We start from the raw sequence: 19491 nt of genomic DNA on the forward strand, positions 1-19491 counted from the left end.
ATAAGTCTCCGCCAGAATCATGAATTTAAAACTGCTTCGTTTTAGTTTATAGGAATTCAGAAATTCGAGACTTCTGATTTTTTTTGGTTCCTTTTTCAATAGTTGATTAAGAAACCACCGTTTGTCTAATATCAAAGCTATGTTATTCTTTTTCTTGCACTCAGAAGGTTAAAGGCTTGTTTTTCAGATATCCAAAAGTGCTTGTTTATAAGCAAGAGAATAACATAAATGAAAATATTCATAAATATGTCAGTGCTATTGAAGGATGACTTTTTTTTTTTTTTTTTTTTTTTTTTAATAACAGCCATTCTTAAGGAACACAGACTGCTTGGCTGAATGTTTTTTTTTTTTCCCAGGATAGCATTTCCTTTCTTGGAGGAAGAGTGCTTCAGTTGCACATCTATTTAACTGTCTGCTCTTCATCCTCCCCACCCAGCCTGGCCAGTGTTTCCAAATATACCCTTAATTGTGTATATAAAAATGTAGAAATGTAAGAGTAGCACACAGTGGCATGTGCAGTTTTCTAGTCTAGTCAGTTTTCACAACAACATACAATTCTGTTCCGTGAAGCAGCAGAACATAGAAAGATCACTGAGCAATTTGTTTCTGGCTTACTGTTTCTGGTTTTGCAGTCACTCTTAGAAGTCCCAGGATACAAAGAATTTCTTTGTTACTTCATGGCCCTGGCATATGCTTGAAGATGCTAACGTAATGTGCAGAGCTACTACATAAAATAAATTGAAAAGATAGCCACCAGTAAGTGGTTAGACTTAATAATATTTTATTCTGTAGGGCAGCAGATACCACATTTCCAATTGTTCCGATATTATTTCCTAATCTTCACACTGTAATTCTGAAACTGGTTTGTATCCCAAGTCTCACAACCTGTTTTGGTATTTCAGTGATTTGTAGGTTATTTTTTAAGCATGCTTAGACCTACACAGTACTTAGTATCATTTTTAGTTGTCGTTCAAATGCTGGATATCACGCAGATGAGCTAGTGAAACAGAAAGCACATTACTCCAGGGACTGTATAGGAGTGTCACTGTACAGGAAGGGAGGCCTCAAAACAGTATGTGGATCAGAGTAAAGTCAACAGTGCCCTAACAGTACAGTGTGAATCAAGCTCAGAACACATCAGATCTGGTTCCGCCATCTCTGTAGTTCCACCATCTTTCCCATAACTACATATAGTTGTCTCAATATAAATAACAGTTAACAAATACAGAATAATACAGAGGACCTTTATATAACATTGTAAGAACAGATTGGCCCTGCTGGCTTCTGAATTCTTTCCAGCAAGAGAGAAGAGAGGCATTTTTAAATGCTGCTTCTACAGTCTGGGTAACTCTGCAGTTCCTCTGGCACTCGGCTCTGGCAGACGACGCGATCAGCAGGAGCACCTAGGGCTGTGCCACTGAAATGAATTCAGGACTCGGTGCACCTGCAGATCTCACTTAGTCTTACTCAGTGAGCACTTCAAGTTTCTTAATGCAGTTCTGTGCACATTTTTTTTTTTGAACTGGGTGGAGTTCAGGAAGAAGCCAAAAATGTTCTTGCTTGTGTAATTTTCAGTTAAGATCAGTGGATTTTGATTCTCAAGTGTGATGTTTTTCCATTAGGTTGTATAACTAAACACAACGTATATGATGTCATGTGCTCTGGCGGAGGATCTGGAAAGGTTGCAGTTCATGGGGATTTAGAACATGGAAATCCAAAGCTATTTAAAATTGTGAAAAATAAGAATATTTATTAGAATATTCATTATCTTTGAAGGGCATCTCTTGTCAGTCTCTGAAGAGTAGAGAAGCCTGAGTTTCTTTTTGCTCCCTTTATTTTCAAGCATAACAGTTTATCTTTTGAAGACTTACCTCTTTGAGAACTGCTACTAATACTCAAAAAGCATAAAAATATTCTGCGGCCAGGACATAGCATTAAGAATCTCAATATACACATTGTCACACTTGACATGTTTACTACAGTATTTAAGATTCATTTATTTATTTTAACATTTTGACATTAATTTATAGGATCAAATTCTGTAGTCATTCTAGAATGGCAAAGTTCTGAGTACAACATGTCCATGAGTTATTGCTTATGCAAGAAAGTTGTACTCTGGCTGCGTGTTCCCTAATGAGATTAGGCAATCGATTCTTACAATCTCTCATTCTGTTGATTGCTTTACTGCCAGTAAAAGGACATTTATATAACTTACCTGCACAGAAAACCACATCCCTTCTGTTAGAGAGAAGAGACTGATGACAGACTGTGAATTTCCACACGTGGTTTTGGAGCAGTAGCTAGGTCTTGTCTTAATTAATACCCCGCAGCAAGTTCGTTCCAGACCGTGTGCTCATTTTTTATGAAAAATAATGACTCTCACATCTTCACGCAAGACATTCAGCATTTCCTGACAACACAGCTTTTCTTTGAGGAGCTGTTGCTAAACCTCACCAAAGGTGGGAAGCACTCTAGAGAACTCACTGCCACCACTTTTGTGATGCCAGCTGTCAGACAGTGTAGTGAAGGGAAAGTTGCTTGGCCAAGAAATATAAAGGCAACTCCAAGAAGATATAGACTAGAGAGAGCTGAGGGGGTAAAATATTTCCTAGGAAGGAGGAGAACAGAAAAGAGTAGAAAACTAGTGTAAGAAAGGCACAGTGCCTCATTGTCTTTGGCTCGGAACCCAAATCATCACCACCACCGTCACAAATATCAAATCAGACAGATGAGTATGAACCTGAATGTTCCCAGCCAGATCTGATGAGCAGTGAGGAGAGGGGGAGATGGATTGTGCAATATCTTTATCAACTCCCTGTTAGTGCTGGATAACACAGTTATTACATAATCCTGCTCCAGAACCTCTTCCCTCATTAGGAACTGAACTGTTAGGCCTATTTCTGGCTACTAAATGCTAGACGTTTTTAAGAACACTGATAACATGCCAACTGATCAGCAGAAAGGGACTTTTTTGTGTTTCATGATATTGTGACCAGCAGAAGCAAAACACTGCATCTTAACCCTTGCCTTCCTTGTCTGAAAGCAGACATCGCATAGGGCAGTCCTTCTAGTGAAGGATGTTTGCTGATTTCATTTGCAATGAAAACAGAGAAAATTAACTTAGGCAACAAAAACGTCCAAAGACCATTGCCTTACCAAAAAAGATGCCATTGCTCAGGGATGAGAAACTTCAAACCTGCAGGCCAGATCCAGCAGTCAGACCATGTCTCATTGCCCTTCTTGCCACGGATCCCAAAGTCCTCCCACTGTCATAGAAGTGTATCTGTTTTATGACCAAAACACAGGGAGAAGACTGATGTATCTGGTGGCACAACAGACTAACACGTCCCACCATAGGCAGGAGCATATCCAGCGGATGACTAGATACATGACAAACAGCCAAAATATATTTGCTTCCCATGTTCCACATTTCCATCAGCAGAACAAGAGAGGAGTCCCTGACAGTTTGCAGGAGAAAGCTCAGGAGGACACTAAATGGATTTACATGTTTTTTTAAGCAACAAAACTATGTCCATTAAACCAGTTGGTGGAGTTTTTATTCTCCATAAAGTTTGTGGGGACCTAGGTTTTTAAACTTTAGTTCAAGGGAAGCAAACTGCAAGCAGTCCTGTTCATCTTAGCTGCCTTTTTCTCCTTCTCAGGCTGCACAGCTACTACAGTGCCCAGCTGCAGACCTCCAGCACTGCTGTGCATGGGCACCCAGTCCTGTGAGAGATGTTTCCAGGGCCTGAGATCTGCTAAGAAGTGCATCAGGTCACCCGACTGATATTTATTTGAGCTCACTGGGTCACTGGTCCTACTCTAAGCATCACGGGTCATGGTTTTTAGGATAGCTATTGACAGCAGGTTGCTCCCTTCAAAGTGGCACATTTACCTAGTAGAAATAATGTGCTACCTGCCTCCCACCTAAATGAGACCTAAGGCAGTGAACAAGAAAAACTATTATACCTTGCAGCAAATACAGAAAACACAGGAGGATACAAGGTGAGAGCCTCACATTCAGTGCCTCAAAATTGCTGTCCTGTATTTTCACTGTAATTGTTTTTAAGTAGCTGTAGAGAGGCTTCATCACACCTTCTGAATTTTTACAGTGAGTCAGACAGGCATAGGGACAGCTCAGAAGCGAATATCCTAGAGAGCTCAGTACAGATACAGTCAAAGTCCAGAAGTAAAATCCAGCAGACTACCAGAGATACGGAATGTGATGTCCCTGAAAGGATCAGAATCTCTGAAGATCCAGTTATTAAACAAGGTATCAATCATTTGATCTCCAGCACTTTTTAAAATGTTGGAACACCACAGTGGCCTCCCTTTGTGGTGGAGAATGCCACCACCTCCATCCATTTAGGGCTAAGTAGCATCTGCCTCACACCCAACCTTTTTGTTCTAACTTCTGTGTATGAAAAACATGGATAACATTGCTGTCTGTCTCTTCTAATTATGCCATGTTCAATCCCTACAGGTGAGCGGCCTTTTGAATGCAGCTGGCAAGAATGCAACAAGAAGTTTGCTCGCTCTGACGAGCTGGCCCGCCATTACCGCACTCACACTGGAGAAAAGAAGTTCAGTTGCCCTCTCTGTGAGAAACGCTTCATGCGCAGTGACCATCTGACAAAGCATGCCCGTCGCCATGCCAATTTCCACCCAAGCATGCTCAAGAGGCGAAGTGGAAGCAATTCAAGAACAGGGTCTGTCAGTGACTACAGCCGCTCAGATGCCTCAAGTCCTACAATTAGCCCTGCCAGTTCCCCATAGACCTACCTGCACTGGATGTCAGCACTTTGCTTCTAATACTTAATGTGGAGTTTTGTTTGTGTTGCACATGTTTTAAAAACTCTGTCACTTCCCCTCCTCAATTTGTCCCTGCCCCCTCACCTCTTTTTTTTTTTTTTAAATCAGTAAATAGCTGCCTCCCACTGCAATTTTCAGTCAGATTTTCTTTACCCAACCACACGAGTGGCCATTCTAACCTCATGGACAGATGGATTTACATGTTCTACTTAGTGACTCCTGCTGTCTCAATATCCCATATATTTTACAACCATAACATATCCTCATGATTATTCTTTATAAGAAAATGAGAAAATCTAAAAAAGAAAAAAAATTCACCTCAGGTGTCAAAGTAGTTTTGTAAGACCAGATTGCACAACATGAGTGTACATACACTTAGAAATCAACTGTGTTGGTTTGTGTCCCCCTTCTCCTTTCTCAGGGATGGATATTTATGTTACACAATAACTACAGTGAAGACACACCCTAACCGCAGCCTTATTATGTAAATATATTTGCACTCAGAAGCTTTTTGTTAGGTTCTTTCACACACTGGGGAAAAAATAAAAAACAATACAAAAACCAAACCAGTACTGGAATATAGTACCAGACTCTTCCATTGTTTGTTTTCCTGGTTATACATCTACATTTGGGAGCACCCAAACAGGAGTTTTCTTTCTTCAAACTGCCCTCTGCTTTTGGTAGCAAGTCACCTTTTTGCTTCATGCTGAAGATGCTCCAAAACCAACTATTCCAAAAACCTTTGTGAAGTTGATAAACTACTACTTTTTGTTTTATAGCAGATAAAATTCTGAGAAAAAATTCTTAACACGATGCCTTAAGTAAATAACCTAAATCATGAGGAAACACATTTACACTGGGTAACATTGTATTGCAAAGTGGCATGGAATCTCAGAGGCGTTCTGTCTTCTCTCTCTCTCCAAGTCATTAAGCTCTCTGCACTGCCTGCTCAGTATGGGACCAACAGAATACTCAAACCAAACCACATTGACTTGAACAATTTTCTTTATCCTTTCCTTTTTTTTTTTTAATGAACTATGGAAATAGCATAACTGAACCAATGCCCATCAAAATTTTTATTGAGGTACTTACCTACTGTACAGCTGTATGTTAGCAAGACAAATTGCTTAAGACAGTCTCTGTATCCTGTTGCATCAAAGACATGGTCTGATAAAAGGAAGTGAAAATCACAAGGTATCTTCTGACTAGAAAAATAAATATGCATTTTTAAGCGTTACAAAAAAATGGCATTTTAGCTCAGCAGTCCTTCAAGTTTCTCAAAAAGACACATACCAGCATAAAGAAAGGATCTCTCATTTCTGAATAACTGCCTAAAGACAGAAAGGGAATCTTGGCTGTTTTTCAGTAATTTTCAAATATTGGGCATAAGATAAAGCACTAGAAAGTAGATCTTTATGTTTTATATGGTAAAAAACAGCAAAAGACCAGAGCATTGTGATGTACTAGAGACTTCAGTAGCAGCACATATGCTTTCCTTGTTATGGCTGGCTCTGATGGTGCATGTTATAAATTCAGGTCCGTTTGATTCTGGAATTTGGGGGAGTTTCTTGTTTTTACTGTAAAGTCTAAATTCAGTTAAGTGTAGCATGGTGAAAGAAAACTCTATATGCCAAACGTGCCATTTGATATCAAATTAATGCATCCGCATTCCAAATGAACTTGTATCATAATTGCTGCTTTGCATTGATACAATTTTGCAGGTTTTTTTGTACTGTATATTAACTGTGAGAGGCTAATACAGATTCCTGAGTTGTTTCATGGGTACTTCCATAATATTTACATTATTCCTAATTATATAGTTGTATGCATCAATACTTGCAGACGGTTAAAGTGCAGATATTTCAGTATTTTCTCATGTTCATTTGCTTCAGATTCCACCTCTAGAAAATCACATTTTCCCCTTCTGAATTGGGAGTTGTGCTAGGCACAATTCTACTGCCACATTTACAAAAAATGAAGTAACATTGCAGTTTTGTTTTTTGCTGCAAGAAGACAAGCATTGCTGAATTTGTGTAGCAAGTTGCCTAACCACTGTATAGTAGGGGAAAGCCAGATATGTTTACTTCCATAGGTTTATTTTCTTTTTTAAAATCTCATCTACTGAGATAAAAAATGGTGACAACTTTATGCTATTCAGGTAAGAGGAATTCACATTCCAATCATTTCTGTGACTGATAAAAGTGTTCTTGTGCTGTAGTTAGGAAAGAGGCAATTAAGATACCCAGCTAAAGGAATTTTACAGGTCAGCTGTACCTTGTGCACATACTTCAAGTTATAAGCACATTTGTCATTATCATTACACCTTAATAGAGGGATAAGGGAGTGGAGGGGACACTAATATCAGCAGCAATCATAGGTTTTGTGTTTTGTCCTCAGTTTGTTGTAAAATCACCTTCTCCAGCAAGACCATCATTTAATCTGTAGCAAGGGAAGAACCACTCCACTCCATCCATTTAGAGCATAATATTCACCACGAATCAGTAGATACATTACTTTTTTTTTTTTTTTAAAGCCTAGAGAAAGAATATTCCCACCATGTTTTATTAGTACTAGGATTATGGGGACATAAAGATTATGCAATAAGCTATTCCGAGACAAGAACTAGTTAATCTTTAACTGAAGCAGTAAACTAAAGCATTTTATGCATTTTCCTCATAGAGATTACTAATGATTCTCCAAGGGTTTGTGGGGCAAAAACGATTGGGTCAAAGCTGAATTTCCAGTTCAGCCAGTTCATCTAATAAGAAGGCTGGGAGACTATATATAAGCCAACATAGCTATGCTTTCAGGAAATTCTCTGAAATTTGCCTTTTTTATTTTTTTTTGACATAGCTGTAGGCACCTCAGAGTCTGTTAGGCTGACAGTCAAATTATCAAGTTTTAAAATCCTACCTAGAGCTTCAGATATCTCCATTAAATGTTAAATAAATGATTGCTCTATGATACAAAGATGAAGTCTAAACCACTAATAGTTTTCACGACTGAATGTGAAGAAAACTTCTCTCAGCATTCTGATACGGTAAACTAGAGTTTGGGGGTTTCTAGCATCTTCTGGGAAGCAGAAACAGCAGTAAGGTCATAAGACTATTCACATGATTGCTTCTCCTAAGTTTTGCAGATATGAGAAGTCTGAACAGCTCAGATTATATTTTGAAATCTGGTTACTTACCCAAACTAACATTAGATTTCTACCCTTTTGTTGGTTCGCCCAGCTGTGTGACCTAATCCAATCTTCTGGTGTAGCAGCAGACATGACATCTGCAGGAAATAATTGCTCTTGCAAGGTGCAAATCTTTTCATAGGCCTCCTAATTTCCCCATGTAATCTGTTGAGGTGGGTCCCCACAAACTATAGACTTGCTTTATTTTTTTTTCCTTTTGATTTCAGAGCACAGTAGCAGGTTTATTAATATTAAGAAAGCTCTGAAAGTTTGCTTTTTTCAAGCCATGATTCTAGCTTCCTCTCAGAGTCGAGCTGAACTACCTTACTATAGAAAAAGGGTGCAAATTAAAGTCATCGCCTCGCTACTATCATTCAATTGAAACTATAGATGCTCACACTCTCTCCAAACTGTCAACTCAGATCTTTGCATTGGGTCAAGTTGTTAATTGTAGTACGTGAACACAGGCAGAAATGAAAGGTATTAGTGTCCTCCAGAGTGCTAATCAATTTTTTACTGATATAAACTCATTCACCCCTTCCATTAACCTCATCCTGCACAAAGGCCTGAAGTGCATTAATGGCCACATGAATTCCTCCTTCTTAGAAAGCAGTCCTGAAATCTAGGCAGCTAGATTTTATTGTGAGAATTGTTTGTATCTGCAGATTACTTGTTCCTTGCTTTTGTAATATATGCATGGTATTTGTTTACATTAAATTACATAACTGCAAAGGTATATATTTATAACAAAACATCAGAAGTCTGTTTGATGGTAACACCTAATTCCTGTGCGTATCCTACCCTCTGTACTGTATTGATATTTGCAATAACTTTGAGCTCTGTGAGCCCTCTGTACGTCTTTAAAACCTCATTACCTTCTGTCCAGAAGTTCAGCGCTTTTCTTGTTTCTTGCATCCAGACAGGAAAAGACTGTCTGCTGAGCTTACCTGTTTCTAGCTATTCACATTCAAACTGGTTGTTTGCAGTTCTTTGCCATGAGTTCTAGGAATTTTAGTGTGAAATGCATTATTGTTTTGAGGAACATGATTTCTGAGGAAAGATTAAGGAAAATGAACTCTACATATTAAAGCTTGCCTATCCCTTGCCATTTGATTTACTAATTTCACCAGGTGATGCCTACAGACTGACTTTCAGGTGCTCTTTTACTCCTTCACACCATCTTTTTGTCCATTGGGTGCTAACACACAGTCTATATCAGTGAATGGTATGATGAACGTCTGTATTTTTAACGTTTTGGGGGATAAAGCTGTAGCCTTAGGCAGTAGAAAATAACTGTTATTCTTGTTTACCCCATAAACCAGAATACAGAATGCAAAAACCCATGCACTGTTATAGGTTTTATACATATATGGATTTATATAAGCATATGCACATATATATAAAAATGTGTATATGTGTATATTGTATAGTATGTGTGTGTGTATACATAAATATACAGCAGTGTGCATATACTACACACAGAATAACAAAGGGATGTCTACAGAGCAAAACTAGGTATCCGTTTCATTATAGCTAGAGATGGGTCTGAACCACAATCCTGGATCCAAACACCATTGCCTTTAGAAAGTTTGAATCTGTTTTTTGAGATTTGTGGTTTAGTTTCATCTCTGGTTACAGTTGTAGTTACTTGTGTATATATGCATTCTGGGGGACGTGTGTGTGTGTGTGCGCGCACACATGTGCTTATTCACATGTGTATGCCTCTGTGAGTGACAATATTTGTGCAAATGTGCACGTTTACGTACATACTTTCAGCTTTGGTGAACTGTAATGTTACTGGTGTCATCTTCTCTTGGACAGTTTTATCAACAGCACACGAATGCTTTCATGGTCGCTTTTCAACTCTATAAATCACTACATTGAAGTATTATAGTTGTACAGTTATATGCTCATCTATTCTTGCTCTGCTGTAACTTTTTATGTATTTTGTACTGCATAGGTTATATATTGTGATAATGCCTATACAACAGTAAAAAGGAAAAAAAGGAAAAAGGAAGAAAATTAACAGCTGTAAAGCATCGTCTTAACATGTATGCATGGTTAGTGACGTTTACATTCTCCAAAATAAAACTTATAATATGAAGTGTTGCCTTATCTATAATTTCATTTTCTATATCAGTTAAAAAGCATCAACTAGGTAGTATTTCTGCTGTTAGTTTGAGGTTTGATATGTTGTTTGATGTCTTTGTTTAAATTTCAATCAGCGCTACTGTTTAAAATGGGATTTTTTTAAAAACCATTGAGAAAAAGTTTGTGATGTTTGTTTTGTATTCTCCTTCAATACATATTTTAGAGCTGCATAGTGAAATTCCTTTCTCAAGGCTGACATATACTTCGTTTTTCTATACAAGATAGTTAAAGGATTAATATACACAAATTGAAGCTCAGAGTCAACCATCCTTTCTTTCAAAGCCTAGTTCTTTGCGAATTTCTGATACCGTCTCCACAAATGGCAATGTCCTATCAAACCAGTTGTAGTTTAATCTCACAGTGCCCTGAAATGTTTTCTTACCTCATTTTAGAGATGATGAAATCGAAGCACAAGTGATTGAGTGACTTCCTCAAAGATGTGAGGCTATTGCAGATATATGTCTTTGTCCTCCTTTGGAATTAACACCACATCCACAGGAAAACAATTTTGTGTGCTATAGTGATTAATTGTCTATGGAACATTATATCTGATTGCAAAAATAATTTGAAAGAGTAGACTACTAGTGAAAGATGAAAGCTAAAATATCCTCGCCAAGCCAGGGACAACTGTGGAAATTACTGTAAAATCAATACATTTTCTTGTGTGGGGGTGATGGAAACTGTTCAGAGCAAGTAACTTGGAGAGGCGTTATCTTTAACAGCAGCCTTCCCCATGTGTTTATTGCTGTGTTGAACTGTCACTGCTATTCATTATCTCTGACCACGCGCCAGTTAGCTTGTACATCTCTATGTATCTACAAGCAACTGTTGTTCTATAATTTACACAAAGGAAATTTATTTAAAGGAAATAGCTAAATCACATAAATGCTTAAATACATTAATGCAGTATTTATGGGATCTTTATCTGGGAACACCATACTCTTTGGGCAGGCAGTGTATAGCTTTGACTTTATTAGTGAACCTCACTGGAACAAAAGATAAAATGCCTGTGTCCAGCAGAAAACCACAGGCTTGTTTCATTCTTCTCTACAAACATTGGCATGACGTGGCTTCTATCTGCTTATTCTCAATGTCTTTGGTATAAATGGGAAATTTCAGGTTATGAGAGTCCTTAGGCAAAAATTCTGGTAAACTAATACCAAAGTGAGCGTACTTCATTGTCCATCAGTCTGACTGTTGAATTTCTTCAGTTTCAGATCGACTGAAGTAATTAACCTCACCCTGCTCCTGGCAGTCCTCCCCATGAGTTTGCATCCTTGGCTGTCCTCTCACAGCATTCACATTTCTTAGTTCCATTTTTACCCCTTAACAGGTAGGCTACGCAGCTGATTTAGAAGACTAATTGCTTTCTGCTACTTGATTCCTATGGATAGGGACATTTCTGACTACTACCCCTACCCAGTTTTTGGCCACTTGCTCCATCTGAATTCACTGTTTGCACTAGATGGAAAGGTGGTGAGGTGCATTTTTTCACTGCTGCTGGAAAAAGTTGATAATAGTCTCCTGCTCCTCTTCTCTATTAAAGAATGGGTCTGAACATTTTTGAAAATACAGGTTAAACAGTGCCTTTAAAGAGTCGTGTATTTTTGAAAATAGATTCTGAAAAATAGCACTTCTGAAGCCTTCCTACATGAAGACTCCACCTCATGTTTGGTAACAGAGGAGCAGAAAAAGATCGTTTTCTGAACTTTCTGGAAGAAAGAAAAGAGAAACAAATCCTTCTGAAAGGATATGCCTTTTCAGTCTGAGCATGGAGTTGTTGCCCTGGTTCCGTAATGTTATGTACATCCCCACACAGACACCCACACTGAAACATGTAACACATTCTCATCCACAAAAGAAACTGCTCCTCTCGGGTTGCTAAATATATGGGTTTCTGTCTTGCCTGTGACTCAGCGCTCATCACCAGATGTTCATAGGCTTGGCAGCAGTCCATCAGTTCAGAAGAAAAGAGATAATGCTGTTTGAATTAGGATGGGATTTTTGTATTCACATTTACCTGTGTATGATTGCCGTCTTCAAAGCAGTTCACCTCAAGGTTCTTTGCCCCAGCTTTTCAAGGAAACACAGCCATGATATGCCTTGCTGTTTGACTGCAAGAGATTAAAGTGACAGAAATATAAATATACTATCAACAGAAAGATAGAGAAGAAAGAGAATACAGGTCGAAAAAAAGAAAAAAAAAAAAAGATGAGGAAAACGAGACAAGCCAAGTGTTCCTAGCAGCTGACCAAAAAGGCTCACATGGCACCAGAATACACGTGGGGCTTCCTAAAGAACTCCAGGGTGACCAGGCTGGGCAGCATCTCCAAATACTGAGGACCACATCATCTTTTCTGTGAGCAGTAGAAAAGGGTCCTACATCAAAGAGTAGTTCAAGCGGGCAAGCACACGTCTAGCTAGCTACAGTGCATTGCTGGCATGGCTAAGAGTTTAACAAGAGATTTTTTAATAGTCTTCTCAATCCATACACAAGACTAGGGTGAGGAGTCTGGATGCCCAGACATCTGGGCAGCAAGATAGGGAAAGGGAAGCGTGAATGAACACTGGCTTTGGCAGTCAGCTTTGTGCTCTGGGCAGTGCAGAGAACAAGAGCACATTAAACAAATGTGGAGAAAAAAAGAATGAAGAAGAGAGATCTGAGAAAACCTGAATGAGGTTTTATGCAGGAACAGGCCTCAAACGTCTATGAACACTGTGAACAAAACCTAAACACTTACATCTTAGTAATAACTCTGCGTCACCGAGAGCAAGCAGCTCTACAGCATAATTGGTGCCACATCATAATTGTAAATAAAGGACCAACTTGCCCAACCTGACTGGCACCGGCAGGAATTAGTTTTAATCTTTGACTCCCGCTGGCAGGAACGAATGTTCAACAGGCAAAGAGGGGTTGGCATCAGGGGCTGGGCTACGAGAGGCTCTGAGGTGCTGTTGCTGGCAGGCCTCTGCCGAGCTGACGGTTGTTCTCTGCGTCAGTGCCTAACCGCGCTGCCGGAGCACACCACAGCACGTCTGAGCCTGCTAAGCTGGTGCTGGGAGGTGCGCTCTGGAGGCTCGTGCAAACAGAGCCACGCTTGCAGCACATCCTCTGCCTCAGACCACAGTGCTTGCTACCACTTCCCTCGCAGGGGCTAAATCCAGGCACCACCCTTTCTGTGGGGCTGTTTGTGCAACCACAATGCTGTCTGTAGACATGACATTCAAGTCATACTGTCCCCAAGCTCACACGTCACACCTTTACCACCCTGTCAACCCCATCACAAATACCATAGCAAGTCAGTAGTAGTGGGCACAGAAATACATCAGAAGGCCAATATTGTACTTTCTATGAGTAGTAAAGGCTTGGAGCCTGCCCTCCTGACTCACCTGTGTTGGCAAGAAGCCCCCAGAAGTCAGTTGGAAATGAAAACTGAACCGGACCCCTATTTTCCATGTTCCTCAGACTGCAGGAGGAATAGACCACTGAAGAGTTACACAGGCATCCTGAAGTGCTTCCATTCTAGGATTTGTCTTTTAAAGCTTGCTGTCACCAACTTAAGCAGGGCTTTGCAAATACAGACAAAGATTTACCTTCCCTGCTTGTCGTGAGCTGAGTTAGGTTCAGGTTGTGTCTAACATGTCAAGATGTCCAAGCTAACTCTGGAGGTGATTCAGCTATATTAATGTGACACTGCTTGGACTGACAAATAGCCCTCAGCTCATTGGGCAGAGCATCATTTTAATGCAGTTGTGGTTACGCTGCCCAAGCTGGCTGGTTCTGAGCTAACCCAAGGATCCTTCCCAAGGCCTACCCTGTACAGATCACAGGACACAGCCCAAGGGGAAGGTGCAGGATGCCCAGAGGGTGGACAAGAGGACACCAATGAGAAAGAAGGGCCAGCTGAAGGCCAAGAGAGAGATGTGCTGGCCAGGCAGAGAGCTTCAGGTGTGTGACAGTGTAATAGGAGGAATGAGATGAAAAAATGTGGGAAACAGGTCAATAATGCAATAAATGGGGAAAGTGAGGTTAAAAGGAGGAAGATTGGTGTAGAAAAAGGAGAAAGGGGTATAGGGTAGGGCAATTTTGTATCCTTTTACATAGAGAAAAAGGGCTAAGGTGCAAAATCCAAAAGGAGGTCTGGGGGAAGGAGCACGATAGCTCCTGCAGTGGCATTTCCAACAGACTGGACACTGAGATATGCGAGCACATAGTAACTAGGACGGTGTATCTTTAAGAGCCCGATGTTTGTATTTTCCCATGCTCTCCCATTATTGCTGAGATAACTTACTGAGCAATTTCTCTGATCCTGGAGACGAACGGAACAGGCACAAAACATAACAAAACAATAGCAACGGGAAGAGAGAAATTCCTCCCTCCCCGTTCACCACACATGCGTTTAACACCAGCCATCTGAGCACACCCAAAGCCTCCAAGCGGAAGAGAAACAAGGAGCAGGCTGATGGCGCTGCTTGGTGCACGTGTTTTGAATCAAGGTCACCTTCTCTGCCATTGCACGAACAGCTGAAAACATGAAAGCTGCAATTGCAATCCTCCAGTCTGGTACTTTTAAATATTGTATCCAGTCTCTTCAGTTAAATGGCATTTCCACAGAGAGTGAACTGCAGCAGGAATTCGCTAGCTTTTTAACTTAAATGCTTTTCACTTCAAAGACCCCGCAATTTTTCTCTTAAGCTTCGTGCCCCACCCTCTGCAAAAACAATGGCAGTTTGGGAGTCTCAAAATGCCACATTGGGAAGCTCACAGACTGCAGCCTAACTCTCCTACTACACTTCTAAAAGTCAGCATCACAACCGTGATCTCCCTGGAGGGGAGTAAGGAAATGGGCACCCCCTCAAGTGGCTGGCCCCCAGCCCAGGCTGTGCCAAGACTTCCTATACCAAAAGGCAGAATCAGCACTGATCGAGCGAAGGGAATTTTCTCTGTCTCTTTAACCTGTGCTGAGAACTATCTCATGCCCTGTGATACTACAAGACAATAAGGCCCCACAGTGTCACAGAGGTTTAGTTTAAAACGTGGCCTTTTGGTTGACTCTGGAATTAGTCAAAAACAACTCCAAACTTTCCCACTATGGGGCTGCCGTTCAAACTGCAGTTTTCAGTCCACTGGAAAGAATAAGATGGTTCGTCAAGAAGGCGGCAGAAGAAAATTTAGTTTGGGATTGGCACTCCCTCCTCTCCACCTCTGCAGCAGGCCCGGCACTGGACACCCTGTGAGGGCCGGCTGCAGGGACAGGCAGACCCCTGCAGGACAGCCTCTGCCCACAGCCCCCGGGAGGGCAGCCACCCTTGGGCAGAGGGCTCCGAGCAGCCACAGCACGGCCTGGCTTCTGCACCTTCCCTGAAGACCGGGTAAGGGACGGTTTCCCCTTAATGTGCCCTCGCACGCAGTTGGACTGAATCACCCGGGTGAGGAAACAGAGGCGAGCCCAAGGAACCCTGCGAGGGTGGGACCGCCCAAACAACAGGATCGGGTGAATAAATCGGGGCTGGCTGCTGGCTTCCCTGCAAGGAACCTTCCATTAAGGCTCCACTGGATATTTTTGGACTCCAGCTCTCTATTTTTAGGAGCGATAATTAATGCAGAAGGAAATAAGGAAGGAAAATATCAAGCTTCAAGTCCAAGAATGGAAAAAATTGTATTCTCCACAAAATTGTCCACTGTGATTAAGGAGGAGTAAAAAGGAAAGGAAGGGTTATATTTCATGAGTAAAAATATGCTACAAATCACTGTAAAAAATGTATGTTACATGGTGTTTGCTAAGAGACAGGAAGCATTTCTGGAAGACAGCATTTCACCACTTAACTGCTATTAAAGAGGAGTGAATGCCCAGCTTTAAAACACAGCTGTACCCTGGCCATGTTTTTGTATTGCTGTCAGCTGTGCAGAGACTGCTGGCATCTCAGCATGTTGTGATCCCACTTGGGGAGGGGCTGGCTGTGACCTTGAGAACAACTGGCACGGGCTCTGCCCAGCTCTCTGCATGAAGTCAGTAAGGCGAGGGTGTTAAGCAACTTGACATCTGCTAGAAAACCCCGTGAGCCACAAGTAACACCCATCCCAGCATGGCTGTATTATTCTATGAAACATGGAAATATTTTCTGACATGAAAAAGCAGGTCCTTAAAATAACCTGCCTGAAACACAATGGAACAACATGTGCAATGCTTTTAAAATTCAGCTATTATTTTACTGATAACAGTGGTTTAGATTCATGTCCCTCAGCCTTACAACACAGACTTGAACCGGTATTAATGTCACCATTGCCTGCAGAAGAAAAAATCTGAGTTTTCCCTCACTCTTCTTTATCTCCATCTTCAATTCTCATCTCTTTCCAAACAGCAACTGCTTGAGAGCAGGGCCTCCTTGCCTGCCTGCTCAGCATCTGCAAGGCACCTTGCAGTCAGTACAGACCCAAGTGGCATCGTCACCCTCCTCCAAGGAGAAACACCGGCTCCTTACTACCCAACCAAACCCACATTCACCGTTAGACACAATTTTTTGTACTGTAGGGGTCACCTCATTTTAGACCGAGCCCAGCTTGTAAATTCCTGACTCCACAGGGAACATTTGTGTGAAATATCTAACAGCAGCAGAACATGGCAGGGGGCAGCAGTCAAACAATACCTAAAACAGTACCTCCCTTTTAGGTGCCTCTGAAAAGAGTTGGCTCTTCACTTCGGGAAGCATCACACACAAATTTCGCTTTTCAGCTTAGAACTGCCATTTTCTCTAAGCATGACTGAGGGCTGGGAAGGGTTGGAGCTAGGAAAAATCCCTGGGAATTAATACTGTTTCCTAATCATACCTGTCCTGCCTGATAAACACTTGCCCCCTGTGCCTCTAATTAGACAGAACCTCTTTGCAAACCCACTGGCCGAGGATCTGTTTATTTCTAAGTCAGGGAGATAGAGGTCAGCTCTGAGGAGTTACAAACCAATTGGGAGAATAATGATGTACTACAGAGTGTCTTTTGTAATGAATACTGTTTCTAATTTCAAAATGGTTTGCAGATGTGAATGAGACTGTAACGAGTGTTTGAACTACTCACTGCTAGCCACATTTAAATTATATGAAGCACTATACAGTAAAAGTTAAGCTGAAGCATTTATATTTTGTATGTGTCCAATTACTTTTGATAATGAAATGTTAGAGCAGTATTGTCTAGAAATCTCAGAAGCCCAGATTCATAAGATATTTATGATAGAGCTAATGAGCTTCTGGCTTCTCTGATAATTTCCTCAAAAAAACAGGTCACTGTACAAACAGCAGCAGCTAAAAGCAAAGCGGACTGGCTGTGGTACAGGTTTAATCAGCAGTAAGATACATAGTCACTGCCTAGCTGTCCAAATCTAATCCCCATATACAGCAAATACCGAAAAGGCAATCTGAGAGCAATAGCTGTCATTGCCACACAGGAAATAAGCTCAAGGAGTTCATCCAGCTCTCAGGTGGTGATTACTTAGTGAGTCACTGCCGCTGACACCCATGGCTACCCCACACACACACGCATGGAGCGTTGTCTGGAAACAGCTTTCCTTTTCTTCATAATTTCCCAAGTTAAAAGCTTTCTTTAAAGAAGGAAAGCATTATTTTTTAAACAAACCTCCTGCCAACATTTAAAATAGCACATGCCAGTTTTCTGTTTTCCTGGAATACTATGCAGAAGACATGAAGTCAATAACAGGTTTTGCAACCAACCGATACCACATTAAATTCATGATTCTCCTTCTGTTCACATAACTGATGTTAATTGGAGAATGTTACCTATCAGCACTGCAGAGAGAGACACAGGAATTTTCCCCTGCAGTTACATCCCTGTTATTTCTTAACTCCAGTGTTGTGTACTTGCCTTCAGGTTCCGTTCTAGAGCAGAGACACAACGTATCCTGATGGCCTGGACGAGAAACTGGACTTCAAATCTAACTGGACTCTTCTGTATTATGTTTATCCATATGCCAAAACTAGTGTGCTGGTGGTATGTACAAGCAACAGAAAGTGCATATAAGTTACGATCATGAAGATCGAGCTTCCTGAGCCATCAGCATTCAATCTGGGGCCAGAGCGCCTGGTGGCCATCGGGGCAGCTCACAACCAAACAGCCAGCAAGGACAGAGCAGGTGACAGGCACTGAGCTGACGGCAGCATCTGCCTCAGGAGGAGCACGGTTCAAGCTAATGTAATTTCAAACAGTGTGGACACTGACTTGTGGAAGTAAGGAAAGGGACAGCATCACCTATGAGGTTTAGCAGAAGGTTTCATGGGGCCAGGCTGGGTGCTTGTTCTCTCCTTAACCATACCAAAGAGCTTACTTGCTGTTCCTACACATCCTGCATTGGCAGGGCCATATGCAGGCAGTTCTCTCTGGTCTACCTGCAGTAAATATATTCACTTACTAATTTACACCTATTAGTAACTGGGTCCTACACTAGCCACTGCCATTTGGTCATCTCCTTCATTCTTATTTCAATTAATTTATCAGGGTTTTGGTTATAATTGGCAGGTGAAGTCTAATGTGTGAGATTCTGCATTTCAAAAGAACTTGGACATGCCATAACTTACATGCTGTTGAACCTTGCATAAGAGGTACAGCTTGTTAGGTCTCCTTTGCTTTCATTCCAGTCACTCCAACAGTTTCCAACCTTTGCATAATTCCGAGGATGATTTGCTGTAGAATGAAGAAATTGAATTTGCTATTATTCTGCACAGCACTGAGACACGTTTTTTCTGTGGTTCTGTGATCTCCCTGAATGAACAGAGTGACTTAACATTTTCCCACACAGACAGGCAGTGTTTTTTCATCTTACAAGTGTAAAATGGGGTAGGGGGAGGGAGGCCAGGAATCATGTAGGGATCTCTCCAAGCCCAGGAGCTCAGATAGCCATCACGGCCTTTGCTTTACCAGTCAGGTTTCTCTCAGGTCTTACACTGCATATAGGTAGACATTTGGGCAAATGCTACACTCGAGGTAATAACAATAGCTTGAGGTAGTAACTTATTTTTGTTCATTTCTTGTCTTAGATTCACAGCACCTTCTGAGCTTAGATCAGCCCTTTGGCAAGTCTTGTTACACATTACTGTTAGTTCCAGGCATAGCCCTGTAAGGTCGGTCAATTCTCCCCGAAGCCTTCATTGTCTCTCCCAGAGATACACACCTGGCACAACAGCCATAGTTTCTGCTTTTGTTTTGGGATCCTTCTGTCCCTCTGACTTCTCCATCTCTGGCTTTTATCTTGTTTTTAGATTATTGACCTCGAAGGGCAAACTGCAACGTACTCCCCATTTATGGTACGCCCCTGAGCTGCGGCTCATACTTCCCACCTGGC

General features: G+C 41.2%; 1 protein-coding gene and 1 long non-coding RNA gene across 3 annotated transcripts in view; one reads left to right on the top strand and one right to left on the bottom strand.

Annotated features, from left to right (window-relative positions):
* KLF13 (KLF transcription factor 13) overlaps nucleotides 1–10006 on the top strand; it is a 34945-nt gene extending 24939 nt beyond the window's left edge. Inside the window, exon 2 of the mRNA XM_035553883.2 lies at nucleotides 4484–10006. Within this exon, the coding sequence (XP_035409776.1) occupies nucleotides 4484–4776 (293 nt within the window). The 3' untranslated portion in view covers nucleotides 4777–10006. The remainder of the gene's footprint in view (nucleotides 1–4483) is intronic.
* On the bottom strand, nucleotides 495–18836 carry LOC118251602 (uncharacterized). 2 transcript variants are annotated; one of them, XR_004779871.2, is made up of 4 exons: nucleotides 18728–18836; nucleotides 12165–12258; nucleotides 5905–6017; nucleotides 495–1720 (listed from the first exon to the last, which is right to left on the bottom strand). It is a non-coding gene; the product is annotated as an uncharacterized LOC118251602 (long non-coding RNA). The 2 variants fall into 2 exon arrangements; XR_004779870.2 differs by lacking the exon at nucleotides 495–1720 and adding an exon at nucleotides 3143–3283.
* Between the last annotated feature and the right edge of the window lie 655 nt (nucleotides 18837–19491).

Source organism: Cygnus atratus, chromosome 11 (assembly GCF_013377495.2).
Source record: "Cygnus atratus isolate AKBS03 ecotype Queensland, Australia chromosome 11, CAtr_DNAZoo_HiC_assembly, whole genome shotgun sequence".
In the NCBI taxonomy this organism is placed as follows: domain Eukaryota; kingdom Metazoa; phylum Chordata; class Aves; order Anseriformes; family Anatidae; genus Cygnus; species Cygnus atratus.